This window comes from Prinia subflava, chromosome 21 (assembly GCF_021018805.1).
Source record: "Prinia subflava isolate CZ2003 ecotype Zambia chromosome 21, Cam_Psub_1.2, whole genome shotgun sequence".
NCBI lineage: Eukaryota > Metazoa > Chordata > Aves > Passeriformes > Cisticolidae > Prinia > Prinia subflava.
In genome coordinates, this window is record NC_086267.1 from 1,455,442 (window position 1) to 1,478,506 (window position 23,065).

Below are 23,065 nucleotides of genomic sequence, written 5' to 3' on the forward strand. Positions count from 1 at the left end.
TGAAAAGCTTGCACACTTGCACACACTTTTGTCCTAACAGTGAATTTCACAGGCTCCCAAGATTTTAGTGATTCTGTTAACAAGACTCACGCAGGATTTTTTCCTAGGGGCAGCAGTTTTGTGGGACACACACTGGGTGTGTTTATCACACCACATGATGATTGCACAGAGGGTGCACTGAACAGGTTCCCCAGGGAATGGGCAGCACCCCGAGGCTGCCACAGCTCCAGGAGCGTTTGGACAATGTTTGGATGCAGAGGGTGGGATTGTTGGGGTGTCTGCGCAGGGCCAGGGGTTGAACTGGACGATATTTGTGGGTCCCTCCCAGCTCAGGACATCCCATGACTTTGCAATGGCAGTTTGTGTTCCTGACTTTCCACTTTTGTCACCCAGCACCCGCAGCCCCTCCTCTGCCAGCATCCCCCCAGAGCACAGTGTCATCCCTACTGAGGGGACAAAGCCTCTTGCCTGTTGCTGGTGTGGACGTCCCCCTCTGCCTCCCCTTCCCCCTCGGAGCCCTCTCCCTCCTGCTGGCCCGTGGCGGTGCTGATGGCCCCCGTGCTGGAGCTGACGCTGCCCGGCCCCGCCGGGTGGCCCTCGGCCGCCGTGTCCCCGTAGGCGCTGCTCCGGCCAGACACTGCGGAGGAGAGCAAAACAGGAGAGACAACATCAGCACCTCAACAAGCACTGCCTTGAGTATCCACCACCACAGCCGAGCTGCGCTTTGGAACTGTGGTTCAAAGGAGATGCTGGCTTTGGTTCTCCTCTTAAAGCTCCAAGAGAGACTGAAGATGTATTTGGAGAAAACTTTTCTTTGCCACCCTCACCTTTGTGGCCCAAACTGAGCTGGTCTCACAGCAGTAATTCAAACTCAGCCAGACAACACTTGGATGGGCAGTGCAGACAATCAGACAATTTTTTTAATGAGAGTCTGTGATTATTTCACCTGAGTATCAGTCCCAAACTGAGGAGAGAGGAATTAATCTCATCCAAACTTAACCAGCAGCACAGTGAATTGTCTCAGTCTTGTCCTAGGATTCTGAGAGGTAAAGGCTCCAGAGAGACCTTCCTGTGGCCCCCAGTACCTTACAGAGTACTGGGTACTTACAGTACTTATGCAAAGGAGGGAGAGGGACTCGTCACAGGGGGACAGAGTGACAGAATCAGGGGCAGTGGCTTTAAGCTGAAAAAGGGCAGGGTTGGATGGGAGATTAGGAAGAAATTCTTTACTCAGGGGGTGAGGAAGCCCTGGCACAGGGTGCCCAGAGCAGCTGTGGCTGCCCCTGGATCCCTGGAAGTGTCCCAGGCCAGGCTGGGTGCAGCTTGGAGCAGCCTGGGACAGTGGAGGTGTCCCTGCCTTAGGGTTGGTACAGGGTGACCTTTAAGGTCCCTTCCCACCCAAACCATGCTGGGATTCCATCATTCTGTTATTACAGCCCAGCAGGATCTGCTGCAGATCCCACACGTGCAGAGAACCACGAAAAGCAGCCAACAATCCATCTGTGGGCACTGGGGCAAAACCCACAGAAGGACAGATGGCAGCAGCCACTGGGACTGAGAGCTGCTCTGTGCCACGGGTCACCCACACGCTCCCGTGGTGGGCAGGGCTGTGGCAGCAGGGATGGAGCGGGGAGGGAGCAGGGAGGATGCAGGGCTGCAGCAGAGAGGGAGCAGGGCTGCAGCAGGGAGGATGCAGGGCTGCAGCAGGGAGGATGCAGAGGTGCAGCAGGGAGGATGCAGAGGTGCAGCAGGGAGGATGCAGGGCTGCAGCAGAGAGGGAGCAGGGCTGCAGCAGGGAGGATGCAGAGGTGCAGCAGGGAGGGTGCAGAGGTGCAGCAGGGAGGGTGCAGAGGTGCAGCAGGGAGGATTCAAGAATGCAGCACAGGTGCAGCAGGGAGGATGCAAGGGTGCAGCAGGGAGGATGCAGGGGTGCAGCGGGGGTGCAGCAGGGAGGGAGAGCAGGGGTGCAGCAGGGGTGCAGCATTGAGGATTCAGGAATGCAGCAGGGGTGCAGCAGGGGTGCAGCACTGAGGATTCAGGGGTGCAGAGGGGTGCAGCATTGAGGATTCAGGAATGCAGTAGGGGTGCAGCAGGGAGGGAGAGCAGGGGTGCAGCAGGGGTGCAGCAGGGAGGATTCAGGGGTGCAGCAGGGAGGATTCAGGGATGCAGAGGGGTGCAGCAGGGGTGCAGAAGGGTGCAGCAGGGCTCACTCACCGCTGTGCTCCCCCGCCACCGAGTCCACGGCGCTGCCGCCGCTCTCCGAGCCCACGCTGCCGCCGTGCTCCGCGGGCGACGTCCGCAGCGTGGAGCCGTCCGTGGCCGCCGTGCTGCCCTCGTCGTCAGACGCTGGAGCTAAGAGAATAAAGAGAGCTGTTACAAGTAAAAACACTGCCTGGGAACCACCGCAAACGACGCTCGGGCTACCAGGGACAGGCTGCGGGGAGCGGGGTGGGGTCTGGGGACAGCAGCAAACAGAAAGGGAGCTCGGGGGTGACCAGCAGGACAGTCAAGGCTGCTGAAAGCAGTGCAGGGGAGATAACCCCAGAGGAAAGCTTCTCATCAAACACACAGGCATGCACAGTTTCTTAAAGGACAATGTCTGGTGGTTTATAAATGCAAGGGAAATACAGCACATGCTTTGTTTTGTCTGCTTTAGTTTAAAGAGAGGAAGTAACTTCCTCAGAAGTCTAGAGTGAGAGTCAACCTAAGCAGGAAAAAACTGTCAGTGGACTCTCAAAAATACAAGAAGCCAGTAGTAATAACTGGCTCTTCCAAACCACATTTGCAAACCAATTTTAAGGCATTACTCAGGTCAAAATCTGAAGAAGACGATGCCTTGCAGTGAACAGTTACCTGATGCTGTTGTGTCCGAGAGCGTTCCGGCGTCGAGGGAGGAGGAGCTGGGAGCTTGGCCTGACAGTCCTAAGCTCTGCAGTCCAAGGGCACTGCTGCTGCTCCCTGCAGGCAGAGAATGAGTGATGAGCATCTTTCTTTGAGAGAATGAATTTAACTCTGGTGTTGTCTGCACATTTCACAGTTCTGCTGTCTTTGGTTCACTGGTGGTGACACAACAGCTTTGCCTCATTTCTTTCCCAGTTCCCATCCCCTCTTTGCCTGTCAACAGTGCCCACATCTGACCTTGCTGATCTTGCTGCAGGCTCAGGGCAATAGCCAGCTCCACCATTGTCTCATCATCTGCATCAGGAGGGATATCCAGCATCGGAGGGAACCCCTCTGCTCCAGCCAGGAGAGCCTCCAGGGGAGAAGGGTTCCCATTATTGACGTTCTCAGAAGTCTCCAGAACCATGGATTCAGACTGTGGAGAGGAAACACCGTGAGAGCTTTCCCCAGACCACCAGCAGAAAGGGAACACTACGAGCAGGTTCCTCAGAACTAAATTAACTCCAGTCCTGGCACAGCTCAAAGGCTCCAAGGAGAAGCTCTGGACTCACCACCATCTCAAAGTCCCCGTGGTCCACCTCGCTCTGCTCCTGGCTCTCCTGGCGGATGTGCTCTCCGTTTGCTATCCCAGAGCTCTGCAGCTTGTCCTCTGCATCGTCATCATCATCATCATCCTTATCTCCTGAGGGGCAAAGCAGGAGCTCAGACATGCACAGCTCCTCATCCCATCCCAAACAAGGCAGGTAATGTTGGGAACAAGCCCAAGCTACCCTCAGTTACCAAGAGACTCCCTGACACCTACAATAGCGAAAAACTTCTCTTGGAAGGAGCTCTGATAATTTTGGTCTGAACACGTTTTTGACTGATTTATTATAACATGAAAGCATGCATAGAAATATTAACTCTAGATTACTACTCTCTAGATAAAATTATCAGATTTTCCTGTCACTGGAAGTGGGAATACCTCAGAGAGATCTCCTTTTTGAATCCCAAAATGTCAATAAAAAGGTGAGAGTTTATTAAATAAAAAGGGGTTTAGGGGGCAAGGGAGAGCAAAGGGAAAAAGGCTGATTGGAGTCTTTTTTAGTCCCAAGACCACTTGATTTCCCTGTCCCTTCTGACCCGTCAGTGCTGGCTGAGGGCAGGGGGTGCCTGGCGTACCCATGGGGGTGTTGCTGCGGGGGGACGATGGCAGGGTCACGTGGCGCCGCTTGTTCCGGGGTCTCAGCACCCTGATCAGAGCTTGCTTGCAGGAGAAGCTCACTGCTGGGTCCTGCAGGTTGAACAGGTCACCATTACACTCCTTAAGCTCTATGTCCTTGTTCACAGCATCTGGAAGGATGGCTAAAAATACACTTGTGACTCTTGTCAAACTTGGTTCACTGCCTCAACTCCCCGTTTCCCTCAGGTGCCACAAAGCAACACTTGCAATTCCACATGCAGCACACGACAAACATTACTGGAACACAAGGAAAGAGAGAATTCTCCCTCATTCACTTCTGGCTGGGTGGTTTTGGTTGTATTTTGTGTCTGTATTACGTATTCCCATTCTGTCTGCTTTTAATACCTTTCACATTTTAGAATCATAAAAACATTAAGGTTGAAAAGTCCTCTGAGGTCGAGTCCAACCATAAACCCAACACTGCCAATCCCCCTAACCCATGTCCCCAAGTGTCACATCTACACTTTTAAATCCCTCCAGGGTGAGGACTCAAACACTGCTCTGGAAGGGCTGGAACACCCTTTCCATCAAGAAATTTTTCCTGATGTCCAACCTAAACCTCCCCTGGTGCAATTAGAGGCTGAGGCAGAGCAAGATGACGTACTGGGCAAAGTAACATCTGCATGTAGATCTTGGATGCAGTATGGATGCAGTCCAGCTCACACGTGCAGTACCCATGGATAATATCCACCAAAGCATTGACCGTGGCTTCAACGTGAGTGAGACCTAAGGAGGAATAAAAGCAGGACTGAAATCAGCTCTCTCTGTATTTCAGCACAGAGTGAGGCACTGCAGGAAGCATCTTTTGTTTGTAGACTTCAAGGCACAATGTTAACAGCACAAATATACTGATTTTCAATCCAGACTGAGCCAGTCTTGTCTGTGTGATGGAATAATTTGAATTCCATATACCAGCACCACTGAATATCCTCTAATACCACCCACGAAGACAAATGTGGGCAAATCAATCACGAGTCTCTTCTTTCTGGCACAATACACATTGCCCTGAACAAAAGCTCCGGAGCAGAATCTGCAGCTCCACGTCACAAAGCCTCAGTGCAGCACCAGCACTGAACAAGTCATTTTCTCTGCTCACAAACTTAAAGCAGGTCCCTTCAGAAGCCACAGGCTTGCCAAGAGCAAAGAGCTCTCTCACCTGGCAGGCAGGCAGGGGCCAGGAAGGCGTTTTTGGGTTTTGATGCATGGAGCTTCCAGAAGTGGTTCACCAGCTGGGTAATGAAGGTGCAGCCCTCTCCTTCTGCGTGTTTCTGGGCCTCCTGCCCTTCTTCACTCTCTGCACAGATTAAAAAACACCTCTGAGAAATGTGCAGCAGAAAACCTTAATGAGGGTAACACCAAGTTTATTTGAAATGGCTTTTTTCAGAGGCTTTGATGTTCTCATCAGCAGGATATCACACACCTACCAAACGTGTCAAATCCAGTCCCTGCCACTCTGAACCCAACACCCCAGCACAGCTTCAATTATCACAACAGAAACTTGGAGAAAATTACAGACTTATCTACCTGTTTCCAGCTGTGGCAGCTTTGATTCTGTGTAGTGGACCAGATTGTTGGGTCTCATAATGGCAATGGATCGAGCAGTGATGACCAGCCTCTGGAACACCTCAGGATCAAGGTCCTTTCCTTCCTTGCTTGAGGAAGTCAAATACTGAATGGCTTTGCTTAGCAGTGCTTGATCCTGTAGAGTGAAAGACAACACAGGCAAAGAAAAACAACTGAGTGCAGCACGAGAAAGCAGCTGGAGTACAACCACGGGGCAGATCCTGGGGAAATCCAGCACTTGTCATCTAAGGGAGGACAGCTAAGCCCAAAGGGTCACAGAATCACACAAAAGCCAGCAGGGCAGGCAGCAGGAGCTCAAGAGAGATGAGACAGGAGGTTTGTGCTGCACAGAGGAGGGGCTCTCTAGGGCTGTGCTGCACCTCAGCATGCCCTGGCACTTCCAGGAGCCCCCAGTCCATACCTTGTGGTTGTGGTAGGCTGAACGGCTGGTGTGCAAGCTGGCCAGGAGGCTCTTGGTCTGCTGCTGCACGCTGGAAGGGGCTGGCATGGACAGCAGCACAGTAGCCAGCTCCTGAGCTGCAATCTTATTCTTCTCCTAAGAACAGACAAACCCCTTTATTCAGTATATTCACCATCACTCAGTGTACCTGCAGCTCCCTTCCCTCAATACCCTTTGACAGCCTCCCTCCATTTAGCATTTGACATTTAGGGAATATTTCACATGTCTGCAGAAGAAAAGTCCTTTCCAGATTTATGGGCTCCCACCCTGCTGTTTCTGTAAACGAGGTCACTCCGAAGCACAAAAACCCCACCAGCGCTAAATGCAAATGCCAATTGTCATTCTAAACTAGTTTCAAACGCTTTTGGCTAAGGCAACTTTCAGATCAGTGCTCTGAGCAAAAGGGATGCGGCTCTGCTCCTATCAGGCCCCCGGGGCTGCAGGAGGTAGTGCTGAGCTGGCCCCTCCTCCCCCAGCTCCAAAGCTCAGGAATGTATTCAGAAAGTTACTTGCCTTCTCGTTGACTGGTCCCACAGCAAAGCAGCTTTCCAGCGCTTCTAAAGAACTCACTACTAGCCTGGAGGGAGAGAGGAAAGCAGGCTTGAGTACAGCAACCCTTCTCTCTCCTTAGCACTTTGCTTTATGCGGGCTACAGTCATGAGTAGCTCAGAGACAGCTAACGAATGCCAAGTACAAAATCAAAGCATGATAAAACCTGCCACAGGCACCATGCATATCATTTCATTGTGTTACAGACCAGAGTTAAACCTGGCTCGCGCTCACAGACAAACTTAGGACTGCTTTAATAATCCACAGCTGAAAGACAGGGGCTTTTCTCTCCCAAAGAGGATAAAACATTTCCTTACGCAGCCTGCAGCAGGGATAACTTGGATTGTCTTGACAGTCCCAATTCACCATGGCCCCCAGACGTACAGATGACTGCAGATCAAGGCTGGCTATGACACATGGGAAAAAGCGGAACCGACTCTGCTAAGGGAGCAACGCTCTACTCGCTTGCCATTTCCACACAGGTTGCTCTTTCCAATTTGGAGTTTCAGCACAAAATATTCCAGAGGAAAATTAACTCGGAGCACTGGCTGTGACCCCAAGAGAGAGATGCTGAGGTTGAAGAGGCTGGGAAAGCCCTTGCTCCGAGGGAAAACCTGATTTAAGTGGCAGCAAAGCCCCTGGAGCAGCACTCCATGCCCCCAGGTAGAACTACCTGAAATGCCATCTGACACACCAGGAGCAGGAAGATACAGGAAAAGGCAGGGAAGAGAGAGCATCAAGGGGAAAAATAACACCAGGATTGGAAGGTAGAAGGAACAATTGCCTGGTCTGGTGGTGATAAGTAACATCCCCCTCCCCACAGCCACCCTCATAAAGCTTGGAGGGAACAGAAGTGGGATAAGAAGGCACAAGGAAGAAACAAAGCAGAGAGGAGTCTGTCAAATAAGCAACAGTTACGCTGTGTACAGCAAAAATCTGCAAACCACCTCATCTTTACATTTGCTAAACCATCTGCCATGCAATGACCAGAATGTAAAGAAGCAAATGTCACTTGGAAAACAAAAAACCCCCAGTCACCAAAAGCCACACCATGTGTTCTGTCTCTCTGACACACACTCACTCGTGCAGAGAAAAGGATGCCATACTAACCGGTCCAGGGTGGTTAGGGACTCAGTGTCTGAACTTTGGGGGAGCAAAGAAAAAGGAAAAAAAAATAAAAATGTGTAAAGCTCACAGAAAAACTCCCTAAAACACATTCTAAGCAAAAGGCAAATCAAATGGGGAAATCAGGAAGCCAGGGGAGCGTCAGTCTAAGCAGGGTCTTTCTACCTGGGCAGCACACACCGGTCTGGAGCAAAACAAAGACAGAGATGAGCCAGGTCACCTCACACAGAGAAGCCAAGCACCACTTAAAGCACCACCCAGGCTTAAATTCCAGAGCAGACACCACACTCGGATAGAAAAGCTGCCTCCTGCCTGCCATTAGCTGCTCCTACTCCAGAGGCCCTTCAGAAGGTAACACCAAATAGGAAGAATAATTTTTTTGTATCTGAATTTTTAGAATATAATCCCACTGCTCTGGAAAATCAGAGAGCGTGTCTGTGCCAAGAGGGACACCTTGTGGGGATGTCACAGCAGAGGAGGGAAGGAAAGGGAAAATTAACACAGGAAAAAATCCCATGAACTCTTAGACAAAATATTAAAGGATGGCTGAACAGGTCCTTCAGCTGGGCCTAACTGGCACTTCAAGCCCTGAGCCTTTACCTGGGAATTTCAGTCAAAGTTAACCTGCACTTGCTCACAGCTGAGCAGTGCATGTATCCTCTGAAATGCTCATCTGGCAGCTGTACCAGAGTTTCCTCTCTGAGCTGTTTCCCTCCTGTCCTTGCTGCTTTTACAACCCTTATTATACAGATTGTATGAGCTCAAAGGAAGACCCAGCGTGGATATAAGAAAGAACACCAGTTCTGTTTATTCACTAAATTCATGTCCAGGTCACCCTGGGGGTTTTGCTCTCAGCAGGGATTTGGGGAAATACTCAACACCTTCCCCAGCACAAAGCTCAGCCTGAGGCACGTGGGCTACCAGGCAGGCTGGTGGGAGCCACGAGCCTGAAGCAGGGTCACACACAAAGCCCTCCTCAAATCTGATCTCAACTTCAGAGAGGCCTGACCTCTGTGAGCTCCAGAGATCAAAAAAGGGCCAGCTTGAAATGAGAGAATGTACCAAGGCAGCAGAAATCACTTTGAGCTCCTCGAGACTGCTGAAACGTGAACTGGGCAGCACAAGCAAGCACACAGATCTACCCATCTACTGCACCACATCAACCAAGAGCCACCACAAACCCTCCTACCACGATAATCACTGTTTTCTGTTGTTGCTGTGTGAGGCAGTGAGAACAACTCACTCATCCCCTCGAGTTCTCCAAGTTAGGACAAGTACACGAGTGCCATTCCCATGTGCCCGCCACAACAACAACCCATTTCCAAGGAGAAATGAGGGAAGGCTGCAGAAATACCTCTCCAGGACAGTCCCACTGGCAGCAGCAGGGGCAGCTGACTCGGTGTCCCCAGTGCCGTTGCCTTGGTTGAGGTTTGGGGGACACACGTTGCTCACAGAGGCAGAGGGGAAGTCCTCGGGGGGCTCGTCAGGCCAGCCAAACTGCTCCTTGGTTTTGCCATAAATTTTTATGGAATCCATCATGGTGACTCCAGCAGGATCCACAGAAGCCCCAACTGTATTGATGAGAGAAAATTCTTAAAAACTGAGAAAACTGTTGCTTTTGGATACAAACCAGCTTTGTTTCCCAGGGCCAGGGCAGCAATTACGCTGTCATTAACACACAGCCACTGACAGTGCCATCTCCTTTGCAAGGCCATTTCCCTTCTCCTGCCTCAGCACAGAATAATCGAGCTGAACTACTGAACATTCACTCACAGCAGCAAGAAACTGGGCCATAAATGAAGTTATCAAATGTTCAGGGTTCCCCCTCAGACTGTTTTTGCAGTCAGGGCAAAGGAAGGGATTGTGGAAGCTCCCTGCTGCGAGGTGAAGCAGTGACACAGTTCTGTGTGAGGCCAGGGTGTTGTGAGCCCCACAAGGGTGTATCAAGTCCTGAGGGTTGACCAGCAACTTCTCAGAGATGGCTTGGTAATAACTTGTGAGATGGCTGATCGAGTGTGAAAAAGCAAAAAGTTTTAATAGAAGAGAAAATAAACTATACAAAAGAACAAAAGCTGTGCACAGTGCAGAGAAGCCTCTTGCACCTGCTAAGACACACTGAGAAGCGCCAAGCACCTTTGTGCTCTCTCTTTTGTACTAAACGATTTAGGAGGGTTTCTTGGCAAGCTGTCCAATAGAAACAGCCACATTTCTGAGGAGCAGCTAAAAGCTCCACCAGGTTCCTCTGTGCTGGCACTGGGCAAATAACGATGAGAGAAGTACAGAAAGCTCTGGTGCTCCTCCCTTCAAAGTTCAGAGGTAAACTGAAACCCTTCTCCCTACATGGAAACGTTTGCTTGGCTGTGGGAATCCAGTAGTTGCCAAGCCCTTGCCTTGCCTTGCCTTGCAGATCCAGGACATGGTGGCCATCCGTCACACGGCCTGCAACGAGCAGCAGAGGACCACCATGATCCTGCTGTGTGAGGATGGCAGCCTGAGGATCTACATGGCCAACGTGGAGAACACGTCCTACTGGCTGCAGCCCTCCCTGCAGCCCAGCAGCACCATCATCAATGCAACAAAGCAGCTCCATCCCACCCAAACAAACCCAGCAGCTGGTGAGAGTGCACAAGGCCTTACTGAAGATGGTGAGCTTCTTGTCGGCCTGCAGGGCCTCCTCGCGGGTGAAGGGGAAGTCGAACCAGCGCGCGCGGGTCATGTTGAGCTGCATGGTGCGGCCGAAGATCTCCAGGTAGGAGGGCGCGCGCTCGATGGCCTGCGTGCCGATCTGGATCCGCATGCCCGTCATCACCATCGTGCTGTTGTTGTTGGTCACTTCGATGGTGAAACCCCCAGGCTGCAGAGGGCAAAGCACAGCTCAAAAACTCCCTCTGAAGCCAAGGACGCTGTTCCATTGTTTACTGATGGTGGGGGTTAGATTTGCCTCTTTTTCACTTACAGAATTTTTTCCAATAAGTTGCTAAGAAACTTAACAACAGTGCTTAGCCAGAACAAAGGGAGTAGTCGAAAGTGGCAGCACAAGGCTACACTGATTGTTTTGAGTCTCGGGGAGTTTCCCTCAGAGGGGAGATAATGTCAGCTTTGGAAAGGTAAAAGACAGAGCTGGGGGGGCAGTGGCTCACTTTTGCTCTCAGCATCGAGGACGGTCAGGCTGCCCCTCGCTGCAGGAAGAGTTCATGGCCATCACTCTGCCTCTGCCTCGTCCTGGGAAATCTGCCCTCATCTGCTCCTGTACCCGGGAATCCTGAGCTCGCTTTCTCCAGCCTCCCCCCACCACCGTTTCTCTGGGGCTTTGAGGTTCCCCTGCTACTCTGTAGCCCTGCACTGCCCAGCCCTGCCGGGACACCCCTGCTGCTCCAGCTGCCAGCACAGAGCTCCTCATCTCATCCACCAGCCCAGGACTTTCCTCCCTTCCAGCTCGGCCTCTCGGAGTCCTGCAGGGGCATCGAGATCAAACTGCCGCGGGGTTTTTGTGAAAGAAAGCCCTCAAGGTTCCTGGTTCTGTTTATCATTAATGCTGTAGTTGTTATTTGTTTGTTGTTTTGTCATATATACTATTAAAGAACTGTTATTCCTATCCCCATACCTCTGCCTGAAAGCCCCTTTGATTTTCTAAATTAGAATAATTTGGAGGGAGGGGATTTGAATTCTCCATCTCTAGGGAGTCCTGCCCCCTTGGTAGCAGATACCTGCCCTTCAAACCAAGACAACTGAATTTCAGTATTTGCACGGGGTCATTTGAACAAAGCAGACTCCTTAAGGCAAGCCATGGTATCAACATGGAAATAAAGTCACCCAGAAGCCCGACAGAGCCTCCAGCTCCCCTGCTCACCTTTGTGTTGGCCACGTACATGCCCGTGGAATTGAGCCGGTGCTTTATCTGCTGGGCATTGTACACCTGCAGCAGGTCATTGCCCCCGAACTCCACATCTGTGAGCTGCTGGTTGTGCTCAAAGAAGTCAATGGGGAAGTTCACCTGGCTGGATGTGCGAGTTGCTAGAAGGGGAGAGAGATCTTTATCACAGAAGGCATTCTAAACAGGCAAAGTTGTGATAAAAAACCTGCAGAAACAACTCGCCTCCTTTGAAAGTATTTCTATATACATCTACAGAAACGTTTTACCCACTTAGCCAGTGCTTAGAGAATTGTCAGAATGAGTGTTTTAAGTGTGCAGCTGATGTTGATCAATCTTTACACCCCCATTAGTGACAAAGGTGATGTGAGGAGCCCTTACTGATGGCGGCCGCCTTGCGCTTGCGGACGGGTTTCATGATGCTGATGACGCTGCTGGGCTGCAGGGAGGGCTGCAGCCAGTAGGACGTGTTCTCCACGTTGGCCATGTAGATCCTCAGGCTGCCATCCTCACACAGCAGGATCATGGTGGTCCTCTGCTGCTCGTTGCAGGCCGTGTGACGGATGGCCACCATGTCCTGGATCTGCAAGGCAAGGCAAGGCAAGGGCTTGGCAACTCTTGCTTGGAGGAACAAACTATTTGTGTTAGGAAAAGCTGCCAAGAATGGAGATTTGGTTGATAAAACAGCAAGAAACCAAATTTTAAGAGTCAAAAATACGGGGAACTCTGACTGACCTTTGCTTTGGCTGGCAAGGTCTTAATCTCCTGGATGAGGAAGGTGTCTGGCTTCACCATCACCACCAGTGGGACACCCGTGGTCTGCTGGACGCAGCACACCAGGCCAGGGTGGTTCATCACCTCAGACCACTGGCACAGGGCTGGAGAAGTCTTGCTGCCACCATTGGAACTGCAAGAGACAAAGGCACAATGACATTCATTTAAGGAGCAGCACAAGCAAATCCACACAGATTTCATTGTGTCCAAATCAGTGAAAGCTTTGTCCTGAGCAGGGATTCAAGCACTGCATCAATGAACAGTGTCTGGTTTACAGGTGAGAAACCTGACACAGTCACTAGAGTGGGCAGAAGCCATGAGCATCCCAGTCCTCAGCCCTGATCCCTACCCTGCAAACTGGAGGGAAAACTGGCTTAGTGTTGCATTTTATGCCCCAAATCGTGGAGGTAATTTACAAATGGCTTTCAGCAATGTTTTTATCTGAATGGATGAACAATTCCACGTTTCACAACACCTAGCAGCAATAAGCAAAGGCTAATGCAGGACAATCAGCATCTGCTCACTGGAGAAAGTGGAAACAGCCACAAAAAGACTAAGCCAAACTCTGGACTGGAGTTCAGGAGCTCTTGGAACCTGACCCTCCTTCAGAAGCCACTGGTGACAGTGGCTTTGTGTCAGGCCAGTGAAGAGCCTGTGGACTGAGTGAATATCAGAAACACAACAGAACTGTCTTTTTCTTGCCACATTCATGGAGTAAGAGGTTGGGTTTCCCCAAGGGAGTCTGAAAACCAGCCTTAACATGCACAATGCACAAGGTCCACTGCAGCAGTGGTGCTGAAAGGAAACAAAGGCTTCCAGCTCGGCCGCCTGGGCGAGGGCGGATAATCCCATCGGTTCCAGCGGCTGCACCTCGAGCAGCTCACCCTGTGCAGCTGCCCTGCTCTGCAGACACCCTTCTGCTCTGAAATCCTGCTGGGAGGACAAAATGCACACATGGCTCACTGCTGAAACAGCCCCAGTTTTGGTTTCTAATCATCCTGCAATGGGGATATCACGGAATTCCTGAGCTGGAAGGGACCCACAGGGATCATCCAAGGCCATTAGGACAGAATGACCATGAAAAGTAGCAAAAATCATCAGCCAGCAGGGAATTTTCACCACAAGGTTTGGCCATTCAGAGCTGGGATGTTTAATAATCAGCAGTATTCATTATTAAAAAAAGAAATAAAAAAGCAGGGAGTGTCCTCCAGGATCCTCACCTCTTGATGTTAATTGGGAAGAGCCGCTGCACCTCCAGGCTGGCCCGGCTGATGGTGGCTGCAAAGGATTTGCCTTGGCAGTAGCTGAAGAACAACATCTGCAGCACGTGGGAGTAATAGACTGACACCCCTCCTCCTGCCACCTGGCCATTGCTGTCCTGGGGGATCCACAGAAATCCAGCATTTAACACAAACACAAACATCCCCAAACACTCTGCCAGGCTTTTAAATTTACGATGGAATTATTCCCAAAGCTGTCCCTCCTACCCAGCAGTGAGAGAACAGAGCCCTAAATTACAATTTTCTAAGCTGAACTCCTGGGTGAACTCATCCATCAGACACTTCAAAGGCTCAGGGAGGGGATGCTGAGCCTGCACACCCGGAGGCTGTAGGTAACACCCTGAGCTCCCGCAGCTGTGAGCCTCAGAGCTGTGTGAGTGTCACACGGAGCATTCCCCGTATGCCCAGCTCATAAAAGACCTTCCTGAGGGCCTCCTTCCCATCTAGTCCTGTTTTGAAGCAGGCTGGGGTGAAAACACTGGGGAGATTTTAAAGGTCACCCTCAAGACTGGAAACAAAGGCTGACTGCAGCTCTCCAGCCCCAGCCATGGTGATTTATCCCTTCTGCTCCTGCACCTTTGCAGTGCCTTGCTCTGAGAACAGCACTGCTCTGAAGCCATCTCCCTGCTGAGAAATCCTGCTGGGCATGACTTCAGAGCCAGCCACGGAAAACATGCTCCATTTTCTAGATGAAAGGATCAAGGGGTTTAATTTTCACCCCCACCTCCTTTTACTGTGAGGATATTTCTCTCTTTAGAGGAATGAGAAAGCTCCTTGATCTAGATCAGGGAACTTAAAAGAAGAAGGGAAAAAAAAAGAAAAAGAAGGAAACTTCTGCCTTCAAATGGAAAAAAAAAGAGAGAGAAAGGGAAGTCAGCAGCACCTTCAGGTCCTCGTGGTTGACTTCAAGCACGTTGGTGACATAGAAGGGCCCGTGCTGGGCACTGCTGGCCTCCTCCATGAGCTGTGTGTAGATGTAGCCAGCAGAGGACATGATCACTATGATGTTCTTCCCCTCCTCGTTGAACAGGAAGGTGACATCCCTGATTTTGGAACTCGGTAGGAGGAAGTAGAAAGTTGGACTCAAGGCGTCTACTGAGAGGTCGTAAATCTGTGGGAAGAACCCAGGAAATCATTAACTACAATGATTATCAAGGCAGTAATTAACTGCTATGATACAAAACAGTGCAAGTGAACAAGAGCTGAGGTGAGGCAATCCCTATGAGATGTTATAGTCTGGGGCTTTTTTCTGAGTTCTTTGGGTTTGCTTTTCCTTGCAAAACCAGCCCAAATTTATACTTCCAATTTATTTCTAAGAACATTATCACATTCTCCCACATGCTACTCCCCAAGGATGCAGACTCTGATGTCTGACAGAAGCTGTATCATCAATAGCTCATGGCCAGACATACCTTGACAAAGTCTGCAGTGACAATGGCCAGCTCTGTTTGAGATCCTGGCAGCCACACGGCTTTGATGATGAAATTCCCAGTGGCCAGTTGGGGATGAAGCACCAAATGATCAGAGACTGATCCAGAGCTGCTGAACGTTAACACATGGCAATCCTGGAGTAATGAAGAAAATTGGTTAAATATTGAAACAAAGTGTTTATAAATATTTAAAGCCAACAATGGAGTTAAAAGTCAGCATTTCTCTTATGGTAAATAATAATTCAGAGAATCTAAATCTCAATTTCCTACATTAAAGATAAATGACACGAAGGTTTGAAAAGAAAATAAGCTACAGAGTGCAGCTTTTTCTCAGCTAAATAACACATCTGTAGATTCTGCACTGGGAATGCTGAATCTAAATTTGGGAGAATACAAAAAAGAGGAATCCTTGCCAAAAAACCACTAATTGTTATAGACTAGTTTTAACACACTAAGTTTGACATGACTAAACCTTGGCTCTTGTCTTAAAACAAAATCAGCCTAAATACACTAAGAAATACTATTTTGAGGCACTGTCTCATTAATTATATTGTTCATACGGGTCCTGCTTCCTTCACCTCATCGGTCTAGTAGGAAAGTGAATCAGGAGCTGAGCTGGTGACAGAACTTTGGAGGCAGCTCTGTGCTAACTCCTCGGAGGGAACAGAGACAGCTGGCTTTGAGCTGGTGCTTGCAGCTCCCTGCAGAAGGGCTGGCAGGCACTCACCTTGAGCCCACACACAGCCAGGTAATCCTCCTTGCAGGGGTTCCCCGTGAGGCTCAGCACGGTGAAGGGGACGGGCGCGGACGCCAGGCGGGTGAGGGTCAGCTTCCTCTTGCTGGAGTCGGCTTGTTTGAGCAGGGCTGAGAGCTGCAGCACTGTGATCTGCCCCACAGAACAACTCAGTTATCTGACTGTGACTCAGGGGAGGCGGGCATTTCGGTTCCACATCCCACAGTTACAGAATCACAGCCACAGAACCATCAGGGCTGGAAGGGATCCATGAGACCACTGAGTCCCACCATCACCCCAGCACCACCATAATCACCCCTGCACCACATCCCCAAGTGCCATGTCCAGGCATCTCAAACACCTCCAGAACTGGTGACCCCACCACCTCTCTGGGCAATTTATTCCAGTGTCTGACCACTGCTGCAGACAAATTTTTGTCTATAATACTAATTTGTAACAAATTTGAACTTCCCTTGGTGCACCTTAGGGCTATTTCCTCTTGTCCTTTGTCATGGACCCCCATCCGACTCCAGCCTCCTGTCAGGTGGCTGCAGTGAGGTGGGTGATGGCAGTGAGCTGTTCTCAGTGTTCCTGCTGCAGGAACTCTTTTCCCTGAAGACTTTTTCCTTCCTCTAAGCTACGCTACACTTCACACCAGATCTCAAGGTGGGCAGAACAAACCACAGTCCTGCCTGTTCCTTAGCACTGTTCCATTTCCCTGGAACCCAGAGATCCAGCACTGTTCCACTTCCCTTGGGAACCCAGTGCATCCAGCACTGTTCCACCTTCCTTGGGAACCCAGCACTGTTCCATTTCCCCTGAGAGCCCAGCATCTCCAGCACTGCTCCATTTCCTGGGAACCCAGAGATCCAGCACTGTTCCATTTCCCCTGGGAGCCCAGCAGCCCCAGCACTGTTCCATTTTCCTTAGGAATCCAGGGATCCAGCACCCTGAGAGCCCAGCATCTCCAGCACTGCTCCATTTCCTGGGAACCCAGGGATCCAGCTCTGCTCCCTTTCCCCTGGGAACCCCGCAGCCCCAGCACTGTTCCATTTTCCTTAGGAATCCAGGGATCCAGCACCCTGAGAGCCCAGCAACTCCAGCACTGTTCCATTTCCTGAGAGCCCAACAGCCCCAGCACTGTTCCATTCCCCCGGGGAGCCCCACAGCCCCAGCAGTGCTCCCCTCCCCTGAGAGCCCCGCAGCCCCAGCACTGTTTTATTCTCCCCAGGAGCCCCACAGCCCCAGCTCTGCTCCATTTCCTGAGAGCCCTGCAGCCCCAGCACTGTTCCATTTCCCTCAAGAGTCCTGCAGCCCCAGCACTGCTCCTCTCCCCTGGGAGCGCCGCAGCCCCAGCACTGCTCCCTTTCCCCTGGGAGCCCTGCAGCCCCAGCACTGCTCCCTCCCCTGACAGACCCACAGCCCCAGCACTGCTCCATTTCCCTCAGGAGTCCCGCAGCCCCAGCTCTGCTCCATTTCCTGAGAGCCCTGCAGCTCCAGCACTGCTCCATTCCCCCTGAGCCCCACAGCCCCAGCACTGCTCCCTTTCCCTGGGAGTCCCGCAGCCCCAGCACTGCTCCCTTTCCCTGGGAGTCCCGCAGCCCCAGCACTGCTCCATTTCCTGAGAGCCCAGCAGCCCCAGCATTGTTCCATTTCCCCTGGGAGCCCTGCAGCCCCAGCACTGTTCCCTTTCCCCAGGAGCCCACCTTGCCCTTCTCGTGGCTGACGGCCAGGTGCTGGCGGCGGCCGTGGGGCGAGGACAGCACGCACATGGCCACGCGGCGCAGCACGTGCGCGCTGATCAGCTGCCGGATGGTCTGGCCCTGGTCCCCGCTGTAGTTCATGCGCACGTTCTCGAAGGCGCCCTCCTGAGAGCCCAGGGTGGGCACCTGAGCCAGGGAAAGCATCCAAAGGGTGTCACTGGAATGCCTTTGTTTAAATCCACTCCCCTCACTCACACTCTGTTAATTACCATCAACTGATCGGTCATTTCGACTGATTTGTCCAAAGTGTGGAGCTCGTTGAGAGCCTGCTGGGCACGGCTGCTGCTCCCCATGGCTGAAGCTTGCTGGAAGTTGACCTGGATGGCATCCATCAGGAAATTCAGCATGTCCAGCACCAAAGGGGCAAAGGAGAAGTTGGCCTGCAAGAAACAAATCAGGCAAATGTTGAACAAGATGCACCTGATGGGAGCTGCATGTCAGCTCTTCTGAAAGCCTGACACCCCTTTATGACCCTCTCATCTCAGCTTGTAACCAACCCAGCCTGCCCAAGATCCTCATTGTAACCCATTGTAACTGTGATTACAATTGTAAACCATCGTAATCACATTGTAACTGTGATCACAATCATACCTGGGACTGCAGCTCCTCCCGGCAGCCCTCCACGTTCCTGCACAGGCTGCTCTTTTTGGGCTTCTCCTCGTCAGGGCCCTTGCCCTCGCTGATGGTGACCTTGGCCTTCTCGGCCGGGGACGTGCTGGCGTGGCGGATGACGCTCTCGGGCACGCGGGGCTCGCTCTGGAACGCCGATTCCTTCATGGTGGAGCTCATCCCACTGCTGGGAGTTCTCTTCACCAGCGCCTGGCAACAACAGAGCAATGCCAAAATCCCAAACCAGGCCCAACCTGGCTACTGACGAAGTGAACAGAGATTGTGTGAGCACAATTGGAGCACAATTCTAAAGAAATAACATCCTGCGCGTGACTCTCCATCCCAAGATTAAAACTTACTATATTTATTTTATTTAGTTTTACTTAAATGAAAACTTTCTATATTTAAGACAAACTTATTTCATTTGCTGCTACTGGAAAACATGGGAAAAGGTGTTCTTTGCTATGCAGCAAATTCTGTAAAGGCAGGTGAAAGCCCACGAGTCACTAGGACACAGATTTACCAATGCTCTTATTTGGTGCAAAAAAATTCACTTCCAAGCAAGCAGTAAATTCCAAGGGTTCATTATAAAGTCAAAGCCTTCAAGCACTCCTTCATACTCAAATCCTGACATAACTTACTGCAGCACAGAAAATTGCAAAGGACTTGAAAATCTGAAGACATGAAGAATTTACCAGGCAGCTGCCATCCTCCTTGGCTCCGCAGTCGCAGAAGAAGGAGCCGTACTTGGCGTAAGAAATCTCGTGATCCTTGTGACAAACTTTAGCACAGACTGTGCACACACCAACCCCATCGACCATCTTGCAGGTGTGACAGTGGTACCTGCCCAAAAGAAGCCAGGTGAGTTTTGAAAGGCAGTGCCCTGAGCTACACTGGTTTCCTTCCCAATGGCCAGAAATACCGGGCTGAAACTCTGAAACCAAACTTGAAATTCTTACCAGTGTTGATTCATGAATTCTTTCTGTGTGATGGTGAAGGTACAGAGTTTATTACAGAGAGAATCTTCATCCTGTCAGAAACAAAATTGTTTCAGGAAGGTGTCATAACTGCAGCCACAGTGAAGTACATATACAGAATAAATTTCTCAGACACCTAATGTACATTTTAAGAACAGCAAATTTTAGCAACAATGAGCTAGAAGCAGCTGCTATCAAACCACATGGAGAGAGGAGATGGTGACACATGGTAGTAACAGGAAATGGTTAACAAGAAACAGTAACAAAAATATTGATACAAAAAAATAAAGAATACATTCTAACAGCTTTTTTTCACCACCCAACAGCACTTCAAGTATTAATCTAAGTTACTTGCTGATACAAAAACTAGTAATTGTTCCAGTAGGAACAAACCCATTTTATCCCATTTCTTCATTTTTTTTAATTAAAAAAAAAAAATTAACTTTTGTTGACATCACAAAGTCAACACATCTAGACAGGAATGACAGATGCTCTCCTCCCTGATATGTAGGGTCCCTCACTCGGTTTCTCACCAGGAACAAACACGAAATCTCAATTTATAAACTGAGTGATTTGGGAGGTGCAGAACAAACCCTCCTGTCCCTTGCTGTGCCCGCTGCCTACCGAGTCCTCTGCCTGGGAGTCCTCCTCCTCCACGGCCAGCTCCTCCACCCAGTCCGAGTCCACCTCGATGGCGCGCTCCTCGCCGTCCACCGACAGGTGGCTGGGGCCCTGCCCGCTGCCCTGGCCCAGCGCGTTGGTGACATCGGCCAGGTAGGACACGATGTGACACGTGCACTCCAGGATGGTCACGTGCTGGGGGCAGAAGGGAGGCAAAATCAGAGGCAACACTCACAGCCCACGACAGCTGCCACAGGACAGCCACGCCCTGGCCAGATTGCTTTAGAATTCCCGCCGTGCAACCACACCAGGACAGCTGAACTCGTGCCTGGGGGTCATTCCTGCAGGTGCAGCCCCAGCACAAGCCTTACCTTCCCCTGCATGACGTTGGCATTCATTTTTTCTACCACGTTCTTTTGAGACAGGTATTTCTTGCTGCAACACAGAACACTGGGAATTACTACAGGAGGGTTTAGGATGGAAGGGATCCTAAAGCCCCTCTCATCCCACCCCCTGCCTTGGCACGGACACCTTCCACTATCCCAGGCTGGACCAAGCCCCATCCAGCCTGGCCTGGAACACTTCCAGGGATGGGGAGTCCAAAACCCCTCACTCCAGCTGACAGCCTTTAAGAAGTATAAACTCAGTCCTGACCAAGAGTTTCAAGCATTCAGTTTGCTTTAGATTAACAACAATAAATGAAGTAATTAAACCATCCAAAGTAAAGAAAAAAACCATGATTGTTTGAAACAGATGGACACGGGTCAGGCTCTCTCAGCCACTTTACATCCCAAACAACAAACTAAGAGAGAAGAGAATATCTGTAAACACAAATTTCTGCCCCCAAAACACCAGAGAAGAAATTTAAAAAAACCCCACAAACGAAGCACCAGCAGTACAGAGTTCACTCTCACCATCTGCCCAGCCAGTCCACAGCAGCAGCGTGAAGCTGGAGGTGTCCTGCCCCTTGTCCTGCGCTGGCCAGAGTTGCCATGACCACCATCAGCTCGGGGAAGCCCGTGCCGTCCCCATTGGCCAACATCTCCGTCGCCATCGGTATCAGAGTGCTGAGCAGAACCGTGCACACGCCTTCCCCCACTTGGCTGAGCAAAAACAGGAGAGTTTCACACAGGTACCACAGAGAACCGGCAGCAAATCACACAAGATTGCTCTAGAGAGCAAGGGGAACACGGAGCACACGCAGGGCAGGATCCAGGCTGTGCCTTACCTGTTCTCCCGAACGATGTAAGTGGTGAGGAGCTGCAGCAGCTGCCTGTTCTCCTGCACCACGTCCAGCTGGTCCGAGTCCTTGGGTGGGGACATGGTCATCCTGGTGAGCCAGGCCTGCAGCCTGACGGGCTCCACGCAGGCCAGCTGCGCCAGGGAGCCGCACAGGCGCAGCAGGCTGGGGTTGGGGCTCTTCTCAGCTGAGGGGAAAGCCACTGTCAGTGACGGATGCTCCAAGGAACACGTGTGAAAATGACTTTCCTTGAAAGCCTGAAGCTGTGACCCCACTCCCTCCCACAGCTTCTCCTCCAAGCACTTTCCAGTCTCAGACAATACGAGAACAGTGTGAAGTGGGAAAGGCAGGATGGAGGAGATGCCACTGGCACTTACTCAGCTGGAAGAGTTTGGTGAAGAATTTCAGCACCCTGTTACAGAACTTGGCTGAGAGGTTCTCGTTGGCCGTCGCCATCATGATCTGCACCAGTTCTCCACTGTACAGAGGGGAGAATGAAATCAGCTTTGTAAAAAGCAGCCCGCTCCCCTTCTCCACTGCCTCCACTTCTCTCTGCCCTCACGTTTCAGACTGACAGGAGTTTGTGTCAACACTGCTCAGCAGCCAAACCAGAGAAACCTTCAGCCAAACAGCAAACCCAACAAACCCAACTCAGACCAAAACTCATAAATGGGCTCCTCAGTAGCATTGCAGTGCTCTCTACATATCCAGTCACAAAAGGGCCTGAACTGGCACAGACACAAACACAAACAGAAGTTAAGATTTTCTTGCCTATCTTTCCCTTCCACACTAACAATGTACAGCCAGGCTGCTTTCAGTCTAAACTGTTCAACAGAGAAAAATCAGGCAATGCTCAGCTTTCTGATGGAGAAGGCCTGTCCTCCTGTCTGCCTCATACTGAGAACACTGTGGTTGTGCTGGGCTGTTTCTATCACAGCTGTTCTAGGCTGCTGCCAGCACAATTTATCTGTATGATTCTAAGTCAGGCCAAGCCCCCTCCCCAACCCCTAAAATTATCAACCCGTGGCCCCACAGAAGCAGTGAGAGAATTTGGGATTTTGCAGCTTGGTCTGTAGGTGCCTTATGGAGCAGCATCTCTCAAACCTGCTCTGACAGAACAAACTTCCTGCAAGATTCCCCACTGATCATCACTGTGGGGCCTCACTGAGGATTTGATTTGGACAAAGATCCAGGTCCTCTCCCCCTCAGAGTCTCTTCCCACTCTCCTGCACTGCCTGAAGGATGTCCTGGCTTTACAGAGTCTGTATTTTCCTGCACAATGGCATTAACATCACCTTGGTGTCTATGGTGAAAAGCGAATAGAAAAAGGACCAGAAATTCAATCCTTGGGCTGCATCTTCCATGGTGACCTCACCTTTCTGAAAAGAATTCCTCCATGGCTTTCCTGGCCTGGCTGCTCTCCAGCTGTTTCTCCAGATGCTGCAGACACTCCTCCAAGATGGACTCATCCAGGCCACTGAGGATTAGAAGAGGAATAGATAAGGATCAAATACATGAGGATCAAATAAGAACATTTAGAAACAATTTCAACAATCACAGCAGTTCTGAGAGGCCAGAAATGATCTATTTGTCATTACAATTCCAGTAAATTTTCCACCAATTGAAAGCAGCTCTTCTTCCAAGAGACAGCAGAAAAACAATTGATGAACAGCTTTACATAAACATCAAAAGATCCACCAAGTCAGAACAAAAGGACACATGAATGCTGTATGGCAAGTCCTAGTCAGAAACCTAAAATAATCCAGATCTTTCAGAGACTTCACACACAAATTCCTATAAAGAGCTGTTCTTTTTACACTTTAAATCTCTTCTACTATTACTCCTCCCCGTTCTCTCTTGCTCTCACCCCACTCCACAATTCTGATAATGTGAATAAAATACCTCATATTTATAGTATACAAGTACAGAAGCTTTCAACAGATAAAA

The 23,065-nt window shown here is 50.6% G+C and overlaps 1 protein-coding gene across 4 annotated transcripts in view; it reads right to left on the reverse strand.

Moving 5' to 3' along the window:
* The window catches only part of UBR4 (ubiquitin protein ligase E3 component n-recognin 4), a 90,447-nt gene that overhangs the window by 47,682 nt on the left and 19,700 nt on the right, over window positions 1–23,065 (reverse strand). For 2 of the 4 annotated variants that reach the window (XM_063417461.1, XM_063417460.1), the window contains exons 30-60: window positions 22,494–22,595; window positions 21,496–21,596; window positions 21,107–21,305; window positions 20,793–20,981; window positions 20,250–20,313; window positions 19,882–20,073; window positions 19,240–19,310; window positions 18,976–19,123; window positions 18,263–18,490; window positions 17,881–18,051; window positions 17,615–17,797; window positions 15,903–16,061; window positions 15,158–15,310; window positions 14,629–14,856; window positions 13,686–13,843; window positions 12,427–12,598; window positions 12,073–12,274; window positions 11,671–11,834; window positions 10,458–10,674; window positions 9,175–9,391; window positions 6,660–6,723; window positions 6,108–6,242; window positions 5,648–5,822; window positions 5,280–5,417; window positions 4,728–4,849; window positions 4,063–4,174; window positions 3,453–3,583; window positions 3,139–3,316; window positions 2,854–2,958; window positions 2,215–2,370; window positions 469–637 (exon numbers count right to left, since the gene is read on the reverse strand). In XM_063417461.1, coding sequence (XP_063273531.1) covers window positions 469–637; window positions 2,215–2,370; window positions 2,854–2,958; window positions 3,139–3,316; window positions 3,453–3,583; window positions 4,063–4,174; window positions 4,728–4,849; window positions 5,280–5,417; window positions 5,648–5,822; window positions 6,108–6,242; window positions 6,660–6,723; window positions 9,175–9,391; window positions 10,458–10,674; window positions 11,671–11,834; window positions 12,073–12,274; window positions 12,427–12,598; window positions 13,686–13,843; window positions 14,629–14,856; window positions 15,158–15,310; window positions 15,903–16,061; window positions 17,615–17,797; window positions 17,881–18,051; window positions 18,263–18,490; window positions 18,976–19,123; window positions 19,240–19,310; window positions 19,882–20,073; window positions 20,250–20,313; window positions 20,793–20,981; window positions 21,107–21,305; window positions 21,496–21,596; window positions 22,494–22,595 — 4,803 coding nt within the window. The remainder of the gene's footprint in view (window positions 1–468; window positions 638–2,214; window positions 2,371–2,853; window positions 2,959–3,138; window positions 3,317–3,452; window positions 3,584–4,062; window positions 4,175–4,727; window positions 4,850–5,279; window positions 5,418–5,647; window positions 5,823–6,107; window positions 6,243–6,659; window positions 6,724–9,174; window positions 9,392–10,457; window positions 10,675–11,670; window positions 11,835–12,072; window positions 12,275–12,426; window positions 12,599–13,685; window positions 13,844–14,628; window positions 14,857–15,157; window positions 15,311–15,902; window positions 16,062–17,614; window positions 17,798–17,880; window positions 18,052–18,262; window positions 18,491–18,975; window positions 19,124–19,239; window positions 19,311–19,881; window positions 20,074–20,249; window positions 20,314–20,792; window positions 20,982–21,106; window positions 21,306–21,495; window positions 21,597–22,493; window positions 22,596–23,065) is intronic. The other 2 variants (XM_063417463.1, XM_063417462.1) reach the window with 2 other exon arrangements.